This window comes from Chamaea fasciata, unplaced genomic scaffold (assembly GCF_029207755.1).
Source record: "Chamaea fasciata isolate MVZ Bird 193981 ecotype frontalis unplaced genomic scaffold, bChaFas1.0.hap1 SCAF_2, whole genome shotgun sequence".
Classification (NCBI taxonomy): domain Eukaryota; kingdom Metazoa; phylum Chordata; class Aves; order Passeriformes; family Sylviidae; genus Chamaea; species Chamaea fasciata.
In genome coordinates this window covers 41,907,646-41,927,533 of record NW_027094087.1, presented here as the reverse complement: position 1 = coordinate 41,927,533, position 19,888 = coordinate 41,907,646, and the positions used below count along the sequence as shown (strand labels likewise).

The 19,888-nt window shown below is 38.2% G+C and overlaps 1 protein-coding gene across 1 annotated transcript in view; it reads left to right on the top strand.

The window, feature by feature from the left end:
• The window catches only part of GUCY1A2 (guanylate cyclase 1 soluble subunit alpha 2), a 152,429-nt gene extending 133,620 nt beyond the window's left edge, over positions 1–18,809 (top strand). The window contains exon 8 of the mRNA XM_066175775.1: positions 398–18,809. Within this exon, the coding sequence (XP_066031872.1) occupies positions 398–605 (208 nt within the window). The 3' untranslated portion in view covers positions 606–18,809. The remainder of the gene's footprint in view (positions 1–397) is intronic.
• The last annotated feature ends 1,079 nt before the right edge of the window (positions 18,810–19,888 follow it).

Sequence of the window (19,888 nt, the reverse complement as noted above, 5' to 3'; positions counted from 1 at the left end):
CTCCAGTGGGAAACCTGGTGGTGGAATTAACACTCTGAAATGTTAATTTCTGCCCAATAAAGTGTTTTAATTAAGCCAAATGATATGTTCTGGACAACTATCATTATGAATTTGGTTTTCTTTCTGGTACATTACTTTCTGAATACTGACACTGATTTTCAGAGAATTTTTTTTGAGCCATCCCTTCAGCTGGTCTCAGTCAACAGAGCTTCTTGAAGTTAATGATGATAAGTTCATATATATCAGCTGAGGATACTGACTTAGAATTTCTTTATAAGTTACGTAATAGCGTAAACTCATTTTTACTTGGTTGCACATAGGATCCACCTCTTCCAAAGAGGCATTTCTGGAATGTGTTTTACAGTGTTTTGTATCCCTCTGTTTTGTTTTTCTCCAGGCTTTTGAAAAAGGAGGAAAATTTTATTTTTATCCCTCGTTCCCGTGAAGAGCTTCCAGAAAACTTCCCAAAGGAAATTCCTGGGATCTGTTACTTCCTGGAGGTCAGAAGTGGTCAGAAGCCGCCAAAACCTTCCATCACATCTGCCAGAGTGAGAAAGGTGTCTTACAACATCGGCACTATGTTCCTCCGGGAGACCAGCCTATGAGGCCTGCTGCAGATCAAAGACTCATCACAAAAGCACAAGCCCAGAACTGGGTCATGGCCGGGGAGTTGGAGGTTCTTTGTGTTTCTCTGCCTTCTTCTGAACAGGCAGTAGAAAGCTCCATGTAATGTCAGGCAATAATCATTTTAAAAGGTGGGTAACTGCTGTCAGCAAACAAAGTGGAGATAGGGAAAAAAAAATTAAACTATGTACTTCCACTTCCAGAGGAATTTCTTTCGTAAACTTCAGTCTGGCCCCTCTATGGCGAACAAAACAACAAAACCCCAACTCTCAAATTAGAGATTGGTCTTGTTTTGTGCAGAAAGGATGATGGTTCTCTGTAGATTTGCACCAGCTAAGCAGAATTGAGAGTCAGTTCTGATTATGCATTCCTGTATTTAATGTGTTCTTCGGTAAGGTAATGATGTTTTTTAACTTTATGAACAAGCATTTCATACATATACTGTAGAGCTATTGTAACCTTCCTGGCAGGAGGAATTATGATTCAGTACAAATATTGTAGGAATTTTACCTATTTTTATACATATTTCACTTTCTGGATAATTACATTCCACATACTGTAAGCTGAGTGAGCTTAGATAGCTTTTCAGAAGAAGTTACTGTATATTTCATACATTCTACCTATCAAACCTTATTGTTATACAAGTGGGAAGAAGGCATTTCTTGACTTTTTTGGGCAACAAAAAAAATCAATATTTACATAATAAAACCCCCACTTTGGTAAATCACTTTATCTGGTTTTTACGCTAAAGCTTTAGATGAGCACTGTCTTCTTATGTAAAATAATGTTCAGTATTTGTCCTACAGTGTTGTATGTCCATTCCTTCCAGGGCAATGTAAACAAAGCGCAGAAGATCAATGCATGGACAAACAGATAAGTTCTCTTCAATGGGACATATTTGCCCTCTAATTATCAGCCAAACTGATTTTGGGTAGAAGCCTTGAACTTCTCTAACAATTTGGTCTTGTGAAAACTTATTCTGAGGAATTCCAGCAGACATTGGAAGCTCTCTAGATGCTGGTTTTCCATATATAATAGGACTTGTGCTCCTTGTCCAGACTGATTGTTGAAAATCCATTCTGTTAATAATGATTGTTCATTTGGAGACTTCCTCTATTGTTGGATTGGCTGAAGGTCCCCTGCTTTATCTAGATCAAAACAAGAGCAAAAATGGAAGGGCAGTACTTTTCCAGGTTTAATGCAAATGGAAGCTCAAGATTTTTGTTAGTCCAAGACCATTAAGAAAAAAAAAAAAGGCCAATTCTTTGCTGTTGAAAATACAAATAGTAATATTGTCTTCAGTTATTCCAATTCAAGCAAGTTGTGTATCTGGCACATTTTCAGGCATTATTTATTTCTCAGGTTTATTTTTCAAAAGTAATGGTGGTCAGTTTTCCTGTGTGGGTGTGCTGCCTTTGTATCACACTGGGGTGGGTGATGTTCTGAGCTTGCAGATTGTTAGTTAAAATCTGTGCTGTGATTCCAAAGTGGCTTAGCTGTATGTGGGCCTTTAATCACTTTAATCAAAGATAAGACTCAGCAGCAACTAGGAGGCCTGAGAAACTCTGCATTTCTCTAATCCAGAACAGAAATGAGTTTGCTTATGGATTTAGTAGTCATAACATGAGGCACCTCTTGAAAATAAGTAAATAACTTTCACCACATTTCGAGATTATCCAGCTGGATCTTTCTGTGAAGGGAATGACAGTTCTCTGTTTCTACCCTTTAACCAGAAGCCCCTGTGAGTCAGCATGGCGCTGCTAGCCTGTACTAAATATGTTTCAGGCTTTCTTGCCAGGAAGCCTTCCTGGATGAGAAAGGACTATCTTGAACCTTTACAGACTTCAGCATAGAACATCTAAACTTACTTTGCAGGGGTGAGTTTTTCCTGAGGAAGGTAGATGCATGGGAATTAGCCCAGGAACCTATTTTAATGCAAATTCCCACACTTTCTAGTGGGATCCTGATGTTAAAGATTTCTTCCATTGGTATTAGAGCATTCTTGGGATTAGAGGAGTTGTGCTTTTTGTCTACCTTGATAAAGAGCATATGGAGTTCTGTGGCCTATCTGAAAAAATGACTTACAAAAACTGTTCAAGCTTGAGGTTGTAGAATTTCCATCCAAACTACAGATCTGAGAATTTTCTGCACAGGATAACAAGTTTTAGCCTATAGTCATTAGTTTGCAAATACACAGGATGTAGCATGCATTTTTTTTACCCTGGGAACACCAGTGAGATGTGTAAGAATCATAAATGGATCAAAGTTCATGTTTCACCACTGAAAGAGGAATGCCACTTCCCAGCTAATAAATCCATGTTTCTGATGTCATTACTTTGTTCCCTAGAGAGAAATTTTTTCAAATAGCCTTTAGTAGATTTAGATTTCAGACTGACTTCCCTGGCACATCTTCATTGTTCAGTAGGTGCTGATGTCAGAGTCCCAGTCTATCTGGCCAAGCTTTTTTTTCTCTTCTCATCACCCACAGTCCAGGTGAAGAGTACAAATGTAGAGGTTTGGACCAAAAGCTTGTAGTTCAATACCTTGTCTCTTACAGTTGCCAATAAGAAATGTCTGGGTTAATTCTTCACCTGATCAATGCAATCATTTTCATAGCAAATGATGGATAAATGCTAGTTTTACTAGCAAATTGGAGAAGCAATCAAAACTAGTTTGTATCCCCATCCTCATCCTCTCAGAGACTTTTGTTGGAAAAGGAATTTTAAAATCAGAAAGATCTGTGTGAGAACTGAAAATTGGTATCAGTATCACCATGAATACATTGACAGTGTTTGCAAATAAATCATCTAGCTCCCCAAATTAGAGTACACTGACTGTATAAAAATACAGTGTTCGTTTTTCATAAGCTTATGTAAAGGTGACGTATATAGAACTGCAGCACAGATGCTAAGTATTGTGTTATTTGTGTTATGATGAGGGATGTTATGAAAAAAGTTTGTTTAATAAAAAGGCTCTCTGGGGACATTTTTCTATGTCAATGTGATGAAAGTGTAAAACAAATTCTCAGCACTTTCTAAACTAGTATTTGTGTCTGCTGCCTTTCATATTAGGTTGCAAGCTTATTTTGTTGGACACCTTTACAAAGTTAAATGAAACTTATTATCAAGATTCATGTTGTCATGTCGATTAGGTGGTAGTCAGACTCAACCTCTCTCCAACAACACTTACTTTTAGTGATAGGGAAAAGGTTCTCATTTTCCTGGTACTGTCTTCATAAATAGAAAGGTTCTCAGAATTTTATACCTTGAGATGATGAGGTGGAGAGGTAAGAGGTGCTGAAATGATTACAGAAATCATATTCCCTAGGTGGAATTTTCTTTCTATTTTTTACTTCCTATAAAACAGATGATCTTTGGTTCCTCTGGGTAAAAATTTGCGTTATTGTGTTTCTTCACATAGCTGCAAGTAGCCACATCTGCTGTCCTGAGTTTCTGTGCAGAAGAAATAGGAGATCTGTTTTGTATTGCATGTACAAGGCAAAGGGAAGGTGATGTGAAGAACCCCCCTAGCTGGGTTCATCAGTCTCTTTGTGGCTGGTTTCTTTACAAAAATCAGGAGGCCAAAGTAAATACAGTCCACAGTCATTTCCCCAGAATACAGATCTTGTGTCACATTTTTCCATCTGCTTGAAGCTTCCCATCATGCAGGCTTTTCTGTGGTGCAGTTCACAGAGATCATGAACTCAGAGAAAAAAGGAAATAATGATGAAGTGGTAGGGTGGTGGATAAATTTTGATCTGCATCCCTCTGGTAAAGTTTGCTGTTCAAAGACAAAAACCTCTGCATGGGAGAATTGCTACTGAGCCAGGACTATCAAAAGTGTGGTTTTCTTGCAGGATCCCAAAGGATATTTCATTTTTAATTCCAAAGAGCTGATTGTCATTAACTGTGATTGTGGTTTTGGCTACTCTGCTCATTCCCACATACAGTTTCAGATCTGAGTCTGTTTTGAAGCCTGGAAACATGCCTCTGCAAACAGAAAACCAAAGCTCTTAAAATCTTGGAAATCTTGTATGGGAATTGCCTGTTTTGAAGAAATCCTTGTGATTGAGTCATTAACAGTCTATGGCAGTTCATGTGTGTGCACGTGCCATTTCACAGTGCTATCTCCTCCTGTGCTCATAGTGTTCCCTACCAAGCCCAACAGCAGGATTGGGCGTATTTAACATCCATCTTCCATTTTCTCCTGTATAAAGCAAGCAGTGCATAACCATGACATTCTGCCTGCATTTTAAAAGTATCCGCACTGCACTAAGAAGTAAACTCTGATAACCAATTTCACATTGTATATTTCTTGCTCTGAATAGACCCTTCTCTCAGGCAATTTAAAAATGAATGAAAAGAAAAATAGCACCAAAACCTGCTGTTTTGAATTGCAAATGAGTCTGGGACCTCCACTGGTTGTTGAGGCAAGTTGAATTGCTGGACAGCTTTCTGATTCTTCAGCTGCCACAAGCTGTCTCGTGTACATGCTTCATGCAGATTGTCCTGCCAAGCAGTCTGTAATCCAGCAGCAGCCCTGCAAATTTAGGACATCTTCTGAGTTCTCCTCTTCTAGTCTCAGGCCACTACCTCACCTCTGCTGAGGGCTTAGGAGTGCTCAAAGCTCACTGAGGAGAGCTAGTTCCCTGTCCTAATGCAGTCTCAGAGCTTCTGGCTTCCTTTCTGGATTCTGGTGAACTTTTGCAGAATTGTGCATGCATGGTATTGGAAATAGCAATGTGCTAAATTAGCAGCGAAACAAGAAGTTTAAAAAAGCTTGTCAAACTCAGAGACAGTTGGTTCCTGTCCCTGAAGGTAATACATTATTCATAATGCTGTACAGGATTCTGGGTGCCTGTGACAGGAGAGGCTATGGATGAATTGAAGATGCTGAGTCTGCAGTAGACTCAACAAGCAGGAGTTGATCGGCTTCTCCTACTGTTGTTAATTCCATCATCTTGCATGCTATGTCCTGCTCTTGGTCAGGGTTCTACTCTCCAAAAGACCTCCATTTTCCTTCCCTTAGCACACTGTATGTGACATAGTGAGTAATTCCTGTTGTTCTAATTAGCGTGTATTGTTGACACAGCTGCTTACATGTAAAGAATAACTGGAGTTAAAGGGCTGATCTTGCTCACAGAATCACAGAATGTGTAGGTTGGAAGAGACCTTCAAGATCATCGAGTCCAACCCAGCCCTAACACCTCAACTAGATCATGGCATTGAGTGCCACATCCAGTCTTTTTTTAACATGTCCAGGGATGGTGACTCCACCACTTCCCTGAGCAGACTATTCTTGTATTTAATCACTCTTTCCGTGAAAAACTTCTTCCTAATATCCAACCTATATTTCCCTTGAGGCAGCCTGAGACCGTGTCCTCTTGTTCTGTCAGTTGCTGCCTGGAGAAAGAGACCAACTCCCAGATGTCTACAACCACCCTTCAGGAAGTTGTAGAGAGTGATAAGGAGTTGTAGAGAGTGCTCTTCTTGCAGCAAAGACAAAACTGCTACGGTGACACAGCACGCACTCACATCCTTAGAGGGAAATGACCACAGTGCAAGTTATCACTGGTGGATTTGGGTGAAGTCAGTGCATTAACAGCCCATGGCATGTTTTTTAGCTTCCCCAAGCACCAAATTTATCTGTGCAGATAGCAGTTACTCCTTAACGGGGTTATTAATTTGCAATGCATGAGCAGGCTTACAACAAAAATCTGTGGAGTGTTTAACCTCATATACATGATTGATCTTTTGTGGCTTGGCTGTTAATCATGCTTGAAAGCAAGAGAAACAGTGAAACTGAGGAATGCAGCAATTCAGTCACAGGCAATGGATCATTCATGTCTGCAGATGATAACCTGCTCCTGTGGCTTAGACAGGTTGACCTCCACTTATCTGTGGTCCAGGTCAGTGTCACTGTGTCACTATAGCAACAAAATGGCCTCTGAAAACAGCGTGAGGCATCTCAGTCTGCTTCCCTCTGGGCTAGGGTTCACATTAGAGAGCCCAACGCAACATGTGATGCAAAGTGGCAACTTTGCTGGCAGCCTTAACGAAAGGATCAGTGGAGGCAGATGTTCAACCAGCTGTTTCCTCCAGGGATTTTAGTTTCCAAAGGCAGAGAGAGGTTGAACGTGTTTTAATTTGGACAAGAAGAGAAGAAAGGATTTCAGAGAAACAAGTGTCTTCCCTGGCTAGCAAGGAGGCAGTGGAATTAACAGGAATCAAGAGGGACATGCCGATTACCTTGGCTGCGGCAGCAGGCACCTTCAGCTGTCTGGCCCTCTGGCATTCCAACAATCAAGTTTCTTTTGAAAACTGGAGGACAGGTAAGTACTTCAGGCACTTGTTCCCCTCAGCTTTAGAAAGAGTATGAGGCTGCCTAAATCCTTGAGTGTGCTTAACTTTCTCAGTGGCCACAGATGGCAAACTTTGACTGGACATCTGTTTTTTAAGATGGCCAAGATAAGTGAGACTGATCCCACTGAATTACATTCTTTTCAGCCCAAGTGCTGTGTCTTGTCTCAAATCTTCCGTTGTGCTGCTTTACAGCATCTTGCACTGGCCAAAATAAATTGAATCAAATTAAGTGTCAGAGGGATAGATAAGCATATTCCAGGATAAATAAAATGTTACCACTGTAGCCATGGTGACTGTCAGGAACATGGGCTACTGCGGTTCTGCAAATCCCTCCTGGTGTCCGAACCCTTTTCATATGATAACAGCACTGCCAGTCACAGCTCTGGGATGCCATTAGGATTGTGATTTAAAGAAGGTTTTGAGCTTTGAGCCCCTAGCCCAGTCATGCCAAAACCTATGTGCCACATTCACCTGAACTGTATGCCAGAGTGCCTGCATAAACCTTATCCTCTAGTCAAGATGGTAATAACTTATATAGATGCTAAAGAACAGAGAGATATTTGCCAGGTTATCATTAGCACACATTTTTTGTGCTTTTGTGAATTCATAGCCCCAAAATTAACTTTCCATTAGCAGAAGGTCTCACATTGAGCTACTTGTTTTCTAGGTAATTATTCCTTAGCAATACTCTCTAATGACTACTCTTGAAGCAATAAATAAAGCCATGCTAATCTCTTCTATGTAGGCTCCTGTAAAACACCTCTCACCTTAACAAATCACTTTTCAGTGAGACATTAAATGGCAAAATAACACCCTGACATGTACTGTTTGTCTTTCCATCCTCTTCCTCAGAGAAGAAGAGCATGTAGTGAATAATTTGACTTTTTGAGTTAGTGGGTTTTTTTGTTGGTTTTCTAAAAGTATATGTTGATACTTACTTAAGTAAGGAAGAGCAAAATCAGAACTATAGACCAGAATTCAAAGAGAGTTTTGGATGTACACAGTATTTTAAAAGACTGCCCACTGAGTAAGACTAGTCTCACATCCTAGAAACACAGGAATAAGTATGGGTAATAGATGTAAGATATATCCAGGAATGATAAACAGGAGTAATAAACCAGACAGGTATATACAATGGATGACTTCTGTTTTATACACAACAGTAAATGATGCTAAAAGTGATTAATAGAGGCCAAATACTGTTCAATCCATTTTGGCATTTATTTATTACCAGTACTTCCCTAAGGTATTATTTTTTCCTTCCCTAATGAGATTGGAACATATTGTTAAATCAGTATCAGAGTTTCTGAACTTATTTCAAAAGATCAAGCTTAGAAATAAATAACCATCAAGTAGAGATTTCTTTAGATGTGAGCCATTGCATGAGAGAACAGAACATATGGAAAAGAAAAAGGAGGTACTGACAGGTATATTTATTTTAGAAATTGATATGGTACTTTTGGTTGATTGAAATAATTCTGAAACTGTACGCTGAAAGCATGGCTTCCCAGTTCAGATTATTTGCATTTCCTAAGAAGAAGCAGGTAACATTTTTAAAGCCACATTAAGGGGCATACTTCTCAATCCCATTTTCTCTGGTTAAACACAGGCTCTTCCTGAAAGTTAAATCTGACTTTGCTGAATGATCCTGGGGTTCTAAATGCCTAAAGAAGTTTTGGAAATGTGGGTTAGAAATCCCCTCTCTAAGTTAAGTCCCATGTGCTTGTCAGTGTTTAAGTGTGTGAACATTCCTCTCTGGAAACTTCTTGTAGGTCCTGCAAGTGTATAAATGAGAAGCATCTGAAGAAAGTGAATTCTGTGTGTAGGAGAGGGCCGCTGTACATAGATGCGGTGCTGATGTTAGCTTTCATCTATCTGGAAGCTGGATGACACAGAGATTATTTGTACAAAGTGCAAGACAGTATTGCACATAGTGTCCTGAACTCTGAGGGTGTAAGGTTGAATTTTAGAGTCTGTAATCCTTGAAGTTTTAGTGGAATACCGTGAGAAATGCATGATTTTTGAGTTTTTTATTTTAAGTAAGAGTTGAATCTCAAAGAGAAAAATTGTGGGGGTAAAATTAGAAAAATTTTAGAAAAATTTAGAAAGTCTAAATGCAAAGAATGTCATACTTTTTTGTATTATTTGGCTTTTCTGGAGGTAGGAATAAGGATTCCTCTGTGTGGTTCAATGCTGAATGCAACACTAGATGTGAAACAGGGTAAGTGAGGTACTTTGCCAAGTGAAAATTTGGAGGTGGTGGTAAGGATGTCTTTTTTAAAAAGTATATAGGGATAAATGTTAGCACTTCTTAAAAAAATGGAGACTGCTTTTCTCTGTATGTAAATATTGTTTAGAAATACCTAAACAGAATAAAAGCTTGGAATACTGTTGTAATAAGAAGGTACAAAGTCTGTGAGATGTTCTGCAATTCACACCCTTCCTTCAGAAACAGTCCTATATATGGAGTTTTCAAATGCACATTCAACCAAGAATTAGTTGTCTGCAGTAAATTTCCAAGGAAGTAGTATTTTACACAGAAGCTTCTGCAGAAATGCCATGCAGATCATGTTGAGTAAGGCCAAAATTTAACTCAGTTGTTTAGAGCTTAGTAAGAGACAGAGCATCCCAAAGCCAAGCTTTAAATGTGCTTACTGACAAGACACCCTTGTGCCTTTTACTGAAGTCTAAACAAAACCCATTCTAGACAAAACTCCCATTCTAATACATGACATTTATGCTGCCTTGCTGGAAAATTAGGACTTCACTAAGTTGCAGCCATTAATGTTTTTGTTGTTAGAATGTTCCTTATTGTTCTTATGTCTTACAGCATTGGGGTCCTCTAGAGAACCAAGGGTATGGGGAGTTGCTGTAAATATGAGTGGAATTCAGCTCATCTGCATTTAGGTATCTAAAACTTGCATCTGGTCTGAGCTAGTCAGTTCCCTTTACAGTCAGTGCAGACATCCTGGCATTTCAAAGAGTGAGCTGTTCTGGAGAAAGTCTTAGGGATGAGATAAACCACTGCCTTAGATATCCTCTGCTCTTTCCTCCCCAGTGACCACTCTGTGGGGGTGGAGGACTAGTTCAGATTAGTTGCTGTGCTGTAGGTGAGATGAATCCCACTGCTGTTAAGAATGAGAAGATGTAAAGAATAGAACATCAATATGGAGACAAAGACACAGGGGCAAGAGCCAGGTTTCAACCAGATTCAAAGGGGTGTGACAGTAAAATTAATAATATTTAGGATTTTAGAAGTCTGGCTAGGGGGTTTATTCTAGTTATAAGAACATTCCTTTCAGCTTAAAACTAACAATCTGTGATTGTTGCTAACTGCCCACTTCAGCTCTAAGATAGGACTAGTGTATGTATTATCTGATGTATTCACCAAGAGCCATCTCTCTAAACCGTCATGTTATTTATTACTCTGTTCCTTCTTGGAATAGCTACTTAATAAATCCATCCATCCATCCATCCATCCATCCATCCATCCATCCATCCATCCATCCATCCATCCCAGAAATGTTTATCTTTTTTTTTTTAGCATTGAAATGATCAGTTTTCCTCACCAATTTTTTTTTTTCTTGAGACAGTAAATAGGTCAGTGTCTGCAACCACTTGGGAAAGAAAAGGAAGCAGAGGGTGAGGTGCTGGCTGGACATTCCCTCACTATTTTCAGAGTTACTAAAGCTTCTATCTGACCTGTCCTGAATCATACTTGTGTTGTTATGCAGTTGGAGTACCCCGATTCTCCCACAGGGACTTGTGTCAGGCTCTGAACTGGAGAGGAGTGGGAAGAACCAGGGCTGCCACTCTGCTACACTGCTCCCATACTTCTCTCTGCTGTTTGCAGTTGCCATTCTGATCCTTGGACATCTGTGATGATTCTCACCACAGTCACAGTCCGTGGGAAAGCTCCTCTTGAGAAGAATCAATAGTATGCAGTCCTCCACACTGTGAACTGTTATTCTCCAGAGAAAAGGTTTAGAAATAGTATTGTCCTCAAGAGCTGAGAAAACTTGCAGATTTTCCATGTACAGTAAACAGTTTCTATAATTACCAGGAAAACAAAACAGAGAGGCAGAGTTGTGCAGCAGGGCCAGCCCATCTCATACGCACTGCTGTGATAATGAAATCCAAACCCTGTGGAATTGCAGGCACATTATTCTCACTTGCTTTAAAGGTCAGCTAAGAAGCTGATTTCTCAAACAGGCTCATAGCTCTGAGACAACGTAACACTAGTCATTTCTTCCAACAAATTGCAGTTGTCAGAGAAACTGGATTAGTAGCTCATGGACACCAAAAATAGACACTGGGCTTGCCAGAGAAGGGTGAATTCAGTAACAGAGGTAAGATACATCAAAATATCTTAACATCTGAAGAAAAAGCGACAAAAAATGCTCAGCTGAAAGCAAGTTAGTCATAAAATTGCATTAAAAACAATCACAAAGAAGAATAACAAGGTTTAGTCTTAATTCTGTTTTATTCACCTTCTAAATCCCCTTGCAGTTTCTGTTTTATCAGCTGAATCAGTTTGTCTGCAATCCCTTCAAAGTTCAGACCCTCAAGTTTTGCACTGAAAGTCATGTTAAAGCCATTTCTTGAATACTGAAAAAGAAGTTTTTGGCTTGACATTTCCATCTTCTTTGTAGCAGAGAGGAGGAGATAATTTATTGCTAAATTTATTCAACTGAAAAATAAAAACTAAACTCCCAAAACCCAAATCTAATAACAGAGCTACAGTGAAAGCAAATTTCCAAACCTCAGCATATCTTTACTAAAAAGTGGGTAATTATTTTCCATTGCCTCAAACATTTGCATTTTAAAGAATTCTCCTCTGTGCCATGATTTTGTAAGTTCGTATTGCTTCTCGCTTGGATTTAACAAACTAAACAAAACAAACCACTTCCTTATTCTTCATTCTTCTTCAATTGCTTATTTTCTGCAGCAGGGAATTTCCACCATGTATGACCCTGAAGGAGTAGCAATCCAGTATAGATAGGGAACCTCAGCTTGTTTGGTCAAGGTGAAAAATTCTTCACTGTACAGGTCTGGGTCTCAGCTAAAGACAGGGCTGGCAGTAGTTGCATGCAGTTTCTAATATGACTTAAGTAATTCTTTTTACTTATGTGTTCACAAGCTGACCTATGCATAGCTCAGGAAAAACCTTCACCCCTTTCTTTAAAAATTCTTTCTGTAGTATGTGTCTTTTCTGCACACCTGTTATAAAATCTCTGCATTTCAGATCTGAGGCACTGACAAGTGTAGGGTATAAATAATAACTTAGGTCAGCAAAGCAAATCACCGTGAAAAATATTTGTAAAGTATTTATGCTCGTTGTCTTTTGGATGTCTTAAAACTAGAATTCTTTTTGCAAATTTCTGTTCTTGCAGAAGTCCTCATTGTAAAAGAGGTCAAGAGTAATCTTGATTTTGGGATTTAATTAGCATCAATGCTGTTCATCTGGCATTCAGTGTGTACCATTATTAGCAAGGTCTTAAGGTTCAGTGGTGGAACAGAAATGTCAGGACAAGCGGCAGCAGCAGTTATCTGCATCGCACATCCTACACATTATGTACACATTCCATGGCATACTTTGTATTTTATAGAACATGATATCACTGCTTAAATTTGTAGACATATCGTTAGGGATAAATAATATAAAATATGTGGACATTGTCTGATAGCTCTCTTGAGATATTACCGATAGATTGTCACCTGCCCTTGGGATTGCTCTAAACCAAATCATGCACCTTTAGCATCCATCCTTCCTTCAGTGAAAAGCATGGCCATCTTCATCCCTTTAGTTTTTAAACTTCAGTTTCTTTAAAGTCCAGAGATTAATGACACAAGTATTTTCCAACAAAATATTTTAAGAGAACAGTTACTGTTTTGTTTGGGGTTTTTTTTTCCTGAATATGGTGGGCTCCACTGCTAGGACTGACTATATTCCTTCTTGATATACATTTAACCTTTCTAACAGTTTACTAAAATTCTGCTAAGGTTCTTCTTTGCAGGATCCCATAGTGTTTGAAGAGGCTATGTGTGTTCTGTTTGTGCAATTCACGGGTGCAACACATAAATATTAAGGCCTTCTCAGATCACCATCTTGGAGAGTCCAGCCAATTATTTCACAGCCACAAATAATCTCCTTACTCTCTTTGTCACTTTGCTCTGCCTCTGTGGCCAACCTTAGAGAAGGAACTGAATTCAACTAAAAATAGTCTGCTGGTTTATATTTATGTATTGCAGCGGGATTAATTTATATGAAGGAGAACCTTCTCCAATATAAGCTCATATTGGCATGAAATTCACAGCCTGGGCCTACCAAGAATTGGTTCAGTCTCTTCCCAAAGCCTTTGAGAACAAATTGAACTTTGCATGCAATATCTCACCCAGAAGATGTGATAACAATTTTCCAATTGTCTGTGACTGTGATTCTGACTCTCCCTTCTAATCGGGAATTGTGAAATTCAAGGAAGTGAGTGGAAAGTCATTTCTGATACTTGTTTAAACAGTTTTTGCAGGGACCAGCTGAAATTGGTGATTTAACTGGTGATTCATTCAGGTTCATCTTCATTTCCTCTGTAAAGTAATGCTAGAGGACAATTAACTTTGATGCCTTAGAGTTGTGTCTTTTAGCTTTTCCCTTTAATTTCAGTGTTGCCAAAGTAAAATCTGAGGGCTAATTCCTATCTAAGGTGGTCACAAACATCTGTAATAACAGAGCCAGACATATGTGAAGATAACTTGATTGTAGTAAGATCGATTTTCACTTGAGTTCATGATGCTCAGTTCTGGGAGTGGGAATTTTAGGAAGAGTTATGAGCCACCCATTGCTGGTGTGTCATTTACTGAGAGCAGACCAAAGGGACAGAACTGTTTTAATTTCAGCTTTATGAATGGTGAGAATTGCTGCTTGTCTTGTTTCAAACTTTTCTGTTCTGGATGCTGGATAAAAATATTTGGTCCTCCTAAGATGTGAATATTGACCACCTGAAAGCCTGGACTCCTGTGGAAATGGACAAATATCCATCCCCTGGGTGCAAAAGCTTTTTGTGTAGTTCTGTAATACTGTTTGTATTGTTGTTTTGTAAAGCTTATCTGAAGAGACTTGTACAAGCATTCTGCACTAATAAGATTACAACCTTGCACTATCAACAATGGTTGCTTAGCATTAAAATAATCTTGGATGCCATTAAAGAATACTAGAGCTCTATCAGGGTTTAGAGCACTGAGATGTTTGTGAACCTGAACCTGTTTGTATAAAATTTCTTACAGACAAAGGATAATCTAATGAATGACAGTAGTTCTATTTTAGTAATACACAGGGGAGGTAAGGCAGTGTCCCTGGAGATTTCTGTCAACTTAATGATTAAGAGATTAATTTTAGTGCTCTGTAAATCTGAACATTATTTTAAAACATCAGCCTGTGATCTATTGGGAAGTGATGGGGTGGGTTAGAGTTTTACTGTCAGATGGTATGAACAGAAAAGCTCAGAAAGCATATAAGCCTGGGTCTTCCCACACTGAAATCAAGGGATTTATTGCAAAATTGCATCTGATTACTTGTCCTGTGACTAGCTGTTCAGCAAAGGAATCCACCTGCCAACAGAAGCAGAGTCCATACAAACTATCACATGCTGCATTTCAGTTTTTTTATTGGGATTTGTTTGGCAGACTTTGTGGTCTGGAAGTTCCAGTAAGTACCTCTGGTTGAAAGTTGCTATTTCAGTTATGATTGCTTCCCCAAACTAACTGACTTTATTACTAACCAAAGACTTACCTACTTGAAAAAAAAAAAAAAAAAGAAAAAACAAACAAACAAACCAAACAAAAACAAAACAGTGAAGTTTGGTTCTGTCATTTGTGTCTTTGACTGTGAGCAGTTGAAGTGCATGATGTATGTACTGACCAGGCCTGTGCTGTTGCATTGAACAAGTTATTCGAGGCTGCAGCACCAGTATCACACATTCAGAATTCAGTATTAATCCCTCCATGGGAACACAAGTCTGTGTAAAAACTTGATGTGCCATATGTGTAGGCCATGGGAAAATTGTGTGTGCAGTGAACTATATACGGTCTTAAAAGCTTTAACATTTGTACTGCTCTTCCTATAAAAGAATGTATGTCTTGATAGCTGTTGATCCTATGAGCTTCTGAAAAAAAATGTAATCTAAAGTTTATTCTTCTTGTCTTAAAGTTACTGTTTTGTGTCTAACTGTTTACACAGACCTGCATACAGCAAAGGGTCTTTCTCTGTATGTTGCTGGGAAATGGAAAAGCAGATGCTATTTGTAAATCTTGCAGGCTTAGAGAGATCAGTGAATGCCTTTCCTGAATCTTCTCCTGATAAGCCACTTCTATTTGCTGGCAAATGCAAACAGTGCCAATAGCCTGGGCCTTCTTTAGAGGAAACAAAAAAGCCTTGTTCTGTCCCACTTCTATTGGTACTTCTTAATTTAATCTTTTTGCCTCCTTTTGAGTAGGCTTTGGTGATACAGTTCTTCCAAAGTGTAACTGAGGACAGTTTACCTTTTTTACCCTTCTTTTTTCAAAGCCTCTGAAGGCCTCAAACAAGAAGAAAAAACTTTACAAAACTCATGCAGGTATGTTGTTAACAGGTAGCTGAAGGATAAAACAGCCTTCTCAGAATACTCCAGACTATCTTTTAACAGCGTGCCTGCGCTGTGTCGTGACTTGACATCTCGCTTTCATTGTGTGACCTGCTCTAAATGGTGTTTGTTACAATGAGGTCCTTTTAGTTTGTCCTAAAAGATTTTACTTGTTTGTCATCATATTAAAAACATATTGTACACTCTATAAGAAAAGCAATATACAATATACTATACATCTTCTATTTCAATGCCTCTAGTTTTAGGCTAGTATTCATATAAATGTTTATAATCAAAATACAGGTTTTTCATGTTCTTCATAGGACCGAGGAAAGTTTTGCCTTGTCTAAATACTAACAGTAACATTTCCATTCAACAAATACTCTTTTGTCATGCTTCTAGTTTACTTGTGGTGGGCTTCATCCTACTGATTCCCCATTAATGCATTTCAAAGGGAAAAGAAATGAGCTATTTCAGTGCATGACCTTTGCACAGTACCTGATTCATAAATATAAATATATCCAAAATTTCATTTATGAGTTACTAGTGATCAGCAAAACAGCAAAAATCCTTTGAAGTTCAGCTGAGGAAATTCTGAAGTTCTTGCATTGCTTATTCAGTTGTGCAGTTTCTTGAGTCATTATAATGGATATATTTTATGAAGCCTTTGCCATAGACACTGACGTCTTCATAGAAGTTGTTCTAATTTCTGCTTCCATTGTATGTGGAAGTGTACTGTAGTGGAGAAATTATCTAGATTAAAAAAAATCATACAGGTTTTCTTCAAGACAGTTTGTCACTTTATTTGACCTCATCCAGTGGTAGGTATCTCATTTTAATTAATTCTTGTCATAATAGTAGTACAATAGCCATAAAAAAATGTTTCCCCAGAGAAAGGTCACTCAAAAATATTTTGATCCTGATTGTGACCAGGACGCCTCTATTTCAGAGCTAAATCACTGAAGAGGTGATCAAAGAAGACAGAATATTAGGACAAATCAAGAAATTTTTGTGTATGTGGTTAAAAAAGTGATATGATGGGGAAGTTATTGAATTGGTTTTTTCCTCATTAAAATTTGCTGATATACTTAACAGTTGCTCATAAGATATTTATTTCTTCCTTCACTGTCTTTCTTTTGAAGCCAAAAGATCTCCAAAGCAAAAAAAAAAAAGTTACCTGGTGACTTTGTATGAATTACATAGCAAATGCCATCCAGACACCAAATCCATCCACACTTTAGCAGTCCCAAAGGTAGCTAATTCACTGGGAGTCATTGACAGAGCTTGTTCTTCTGAACAATGTAATAACACAGTATGAAATGCACCAGTTCAGTTACATTGTTGGCTGCTCAAGATACCAGACTGTATTTATTATTCTTCTCCCATTGCCTGAAAAGGAAAAGAAAACCAACAAAAACTTAGGTCTGTGTCTCTGCATTACTCAAGTTCTAAAATGTGCAGACTGCATCTGGTAGTGTGTTGCAGACTTGCTTTCCCCTGCCAGAGAATACGGTTTATCTCTTCTGTGGCACCTTTTTTTTTTTTTCCTGTCTGGAATTTTTTGACATCTCTTCAACCATGTCAGTAGCTTTTTTGGGGCTGCTCAGTGCCTGGAAATCCTGGATAAAAGACCACACTAAACATTGCAGAACAATTCTCAGGTATACAACTTCTCACCTGTATCTCAGGTGAGAAGTTTTGTAAGGATATTTTAGGTTTATTGGTAGGGGCAGACCAACTTTTCAAGTTCACTGGGCTCACCTTATGCTGTAGAGCTCATGCGTAAAGGCACAACACGTTGGCACATTGCTCAGCTAGTGCAGACACATGGTCAATGCAGTTCAGCATGGCAAATCCTGAGAAAAATGGAATTTACAGCAACTGGAATTTCAGATTCCAATTGCAGGAGTACATGATTTGTACCACCTATTCTCTCTTGTGTCATGAAAACTTTCTAGGAAATATAGGAAAATAAGAAGGGAAGAAAAAAATGAAACAAATGAGGGCGACTGTGAGGCAGAGCTCATTTATCAAATTTCCTGTTCCAGAGGTGGAACTAAAACCGTTCAAATACAGTGGTCAACACTGATCAGCCATCTCATAGGAGTTCCATCTCAGTTTCCATACGTAAATTTTATACTGAGCAGCTGTAATACTGCCACAGGGCAGGAGGTGTTTGACTTTTTAATAACCACTGTTTAATGATTGGTTGCTGAAGTGGTCAATACCCAAACACCCTGCTGGACCTTGGCAAGTAGGGTTCAGTTTCCAGCAAGGCTTTGTGATAGGAGCTTGGAATCTTATTGTGAACCAGGACTGACCAGTGGTGTTCCTAAGCCTGCACAAAGAACACGTCCAGAACCAGTTTTTACTCACATCCTACACACATGCCTACATATTTTATGAATCAGGTCTGTGATCAGTGTTTCGAACAGTTTGTTTGCTGCAGTTTCATGGGGTTATTCTCTCTTCAGTTTGCAATGTAAATAATACTGTGCATCTGCTATTTTATGATACAAATGCCATGTGAGTTGCTTATTTTTAAAATGTTATATAGCTCTATTATGATTTCTTTGCAATGCCATCTTACAGTATTGATTTAATATACAATGTATCTCAATGGCATGAATGAAAATGCTTATATTTTGCAATGTCAGATATTTTATTTTTGTTTTTTAAAATGAATACATTTCATCCTACACAGTTCCATAAATGTTTCTTAAGTGGATCATTATGTCTGAAAGTATTGCTTCCTCTCCAGTAGTGTAAGCATAAGAACTAGTATTCCTGATCAAAATCATCAGATATATCATCTAGCACTTTCAGATTAGAAATATATGTACAAATATGTAAGTATAGTTAATCAGAACATCTACTGTATCTTCCTTGTTTTTATGTAATGATACATTTTAATAATTTTGTATTCTTTTTATTTGTAATTATTTGTGACTCATAGACAGTGTAAATAACATGTTTCATTATGCAAGTTTTCTAGGTATTCAAGACTACAAAAAAGTTTGTATATGAAAAGAAATTGATAGTAGATTGGAATGACATAAAGTAAAGTGGTGATGACTATGTTCTATTTATACTGTTCATTTCCAAGTTGTCTGTTAAAGAAAAAACATTTCATTTGCCCTTTAATGTCCAACGGGTTATTTGAAGTATATTTACATCAATAAATCATGCAAAAGTCTATTAAAAGTTATGAAGCATCACTGAAATTTTCTTTCTTTATGTTTATGGCTTATCTATGGAGAGCAGAATATAAATACAGTAAAACCCAATTCAGTGGAAACACTCCAAGAAGTCAGTGAAGGTATTTGTGGAAAAGAACGTTTTTTCTCAAACCTCACCTTTTAGCCCAAATCCAAATGTATTTTTAAACAACAGACAAGTAAAATATGTTATAACAAAATGCTAGCTGCTCAAATGCATTTTGTGTCTATCCCTTGATATGTAATCTTTGGTTTTCATGGACATGGCCATGCTAAAACCTTACTAAAGCCTTTGTTCTCGACTGAACTTCTGTCATTTTGAAGCAGAGCTTCTCAAGAAATTTAACAGATTGTTGGAAAGAAAATGTCTAGTGTGGGTGATACGACAACATCTGATTTCTTTTTGGTGATTGTTCAGTTCTTGGTTCTGTGGAACAACAGAATAGAAGCAAATTTCCTTCTGGGAGAGCAGAGTGAGAACAGGTGACTTTGCTGGGAAAGCCCAGCACTAGCTCCTTGCACCAGTGCAGGAACAAAGGGAGCTGGCATGCTCTAGTGTCGTCAGCTTGACAAATGCTGCTCGTGTTGCCCACTTTTTCATTCCTTCTTAAACTTTTCTATATCCACAACTTAGAAAATGACTCATTCTGCTTTGCTATTTTTTACAGAAGACTATTAACTTGAATCGGTTGCACTATTTTTCTGCAGAATGTGCTACTGGGAGAAAGTGGAATTTCAATCAATTCTGTATGTTTTTGGGGGATTAGTTCTGACATTTTTGTTCTAAATGTGCTTAGCCCTTGTGTGGCTAAAGCTAAAGCTAAAGCTAAGGAAGGTTCTAACATGTCCTGAAATTTCATGTATTTTTGCTGGCTTTAAGCCTGGTGAACATTTTCTAGGGAAGACACTGATAATTTTTCTATTCCTGTCTTGAAAATTACTCCAGAAAATTATTCTGAAATTTTTAGATGGGAATTTTAATGACTCCAGTATGTGGGAGTCAGTTCTTGTCCACAATATATTTGAGAATACTGTGTGTTAACCAGAAAATTATGATAAAGACAATTAT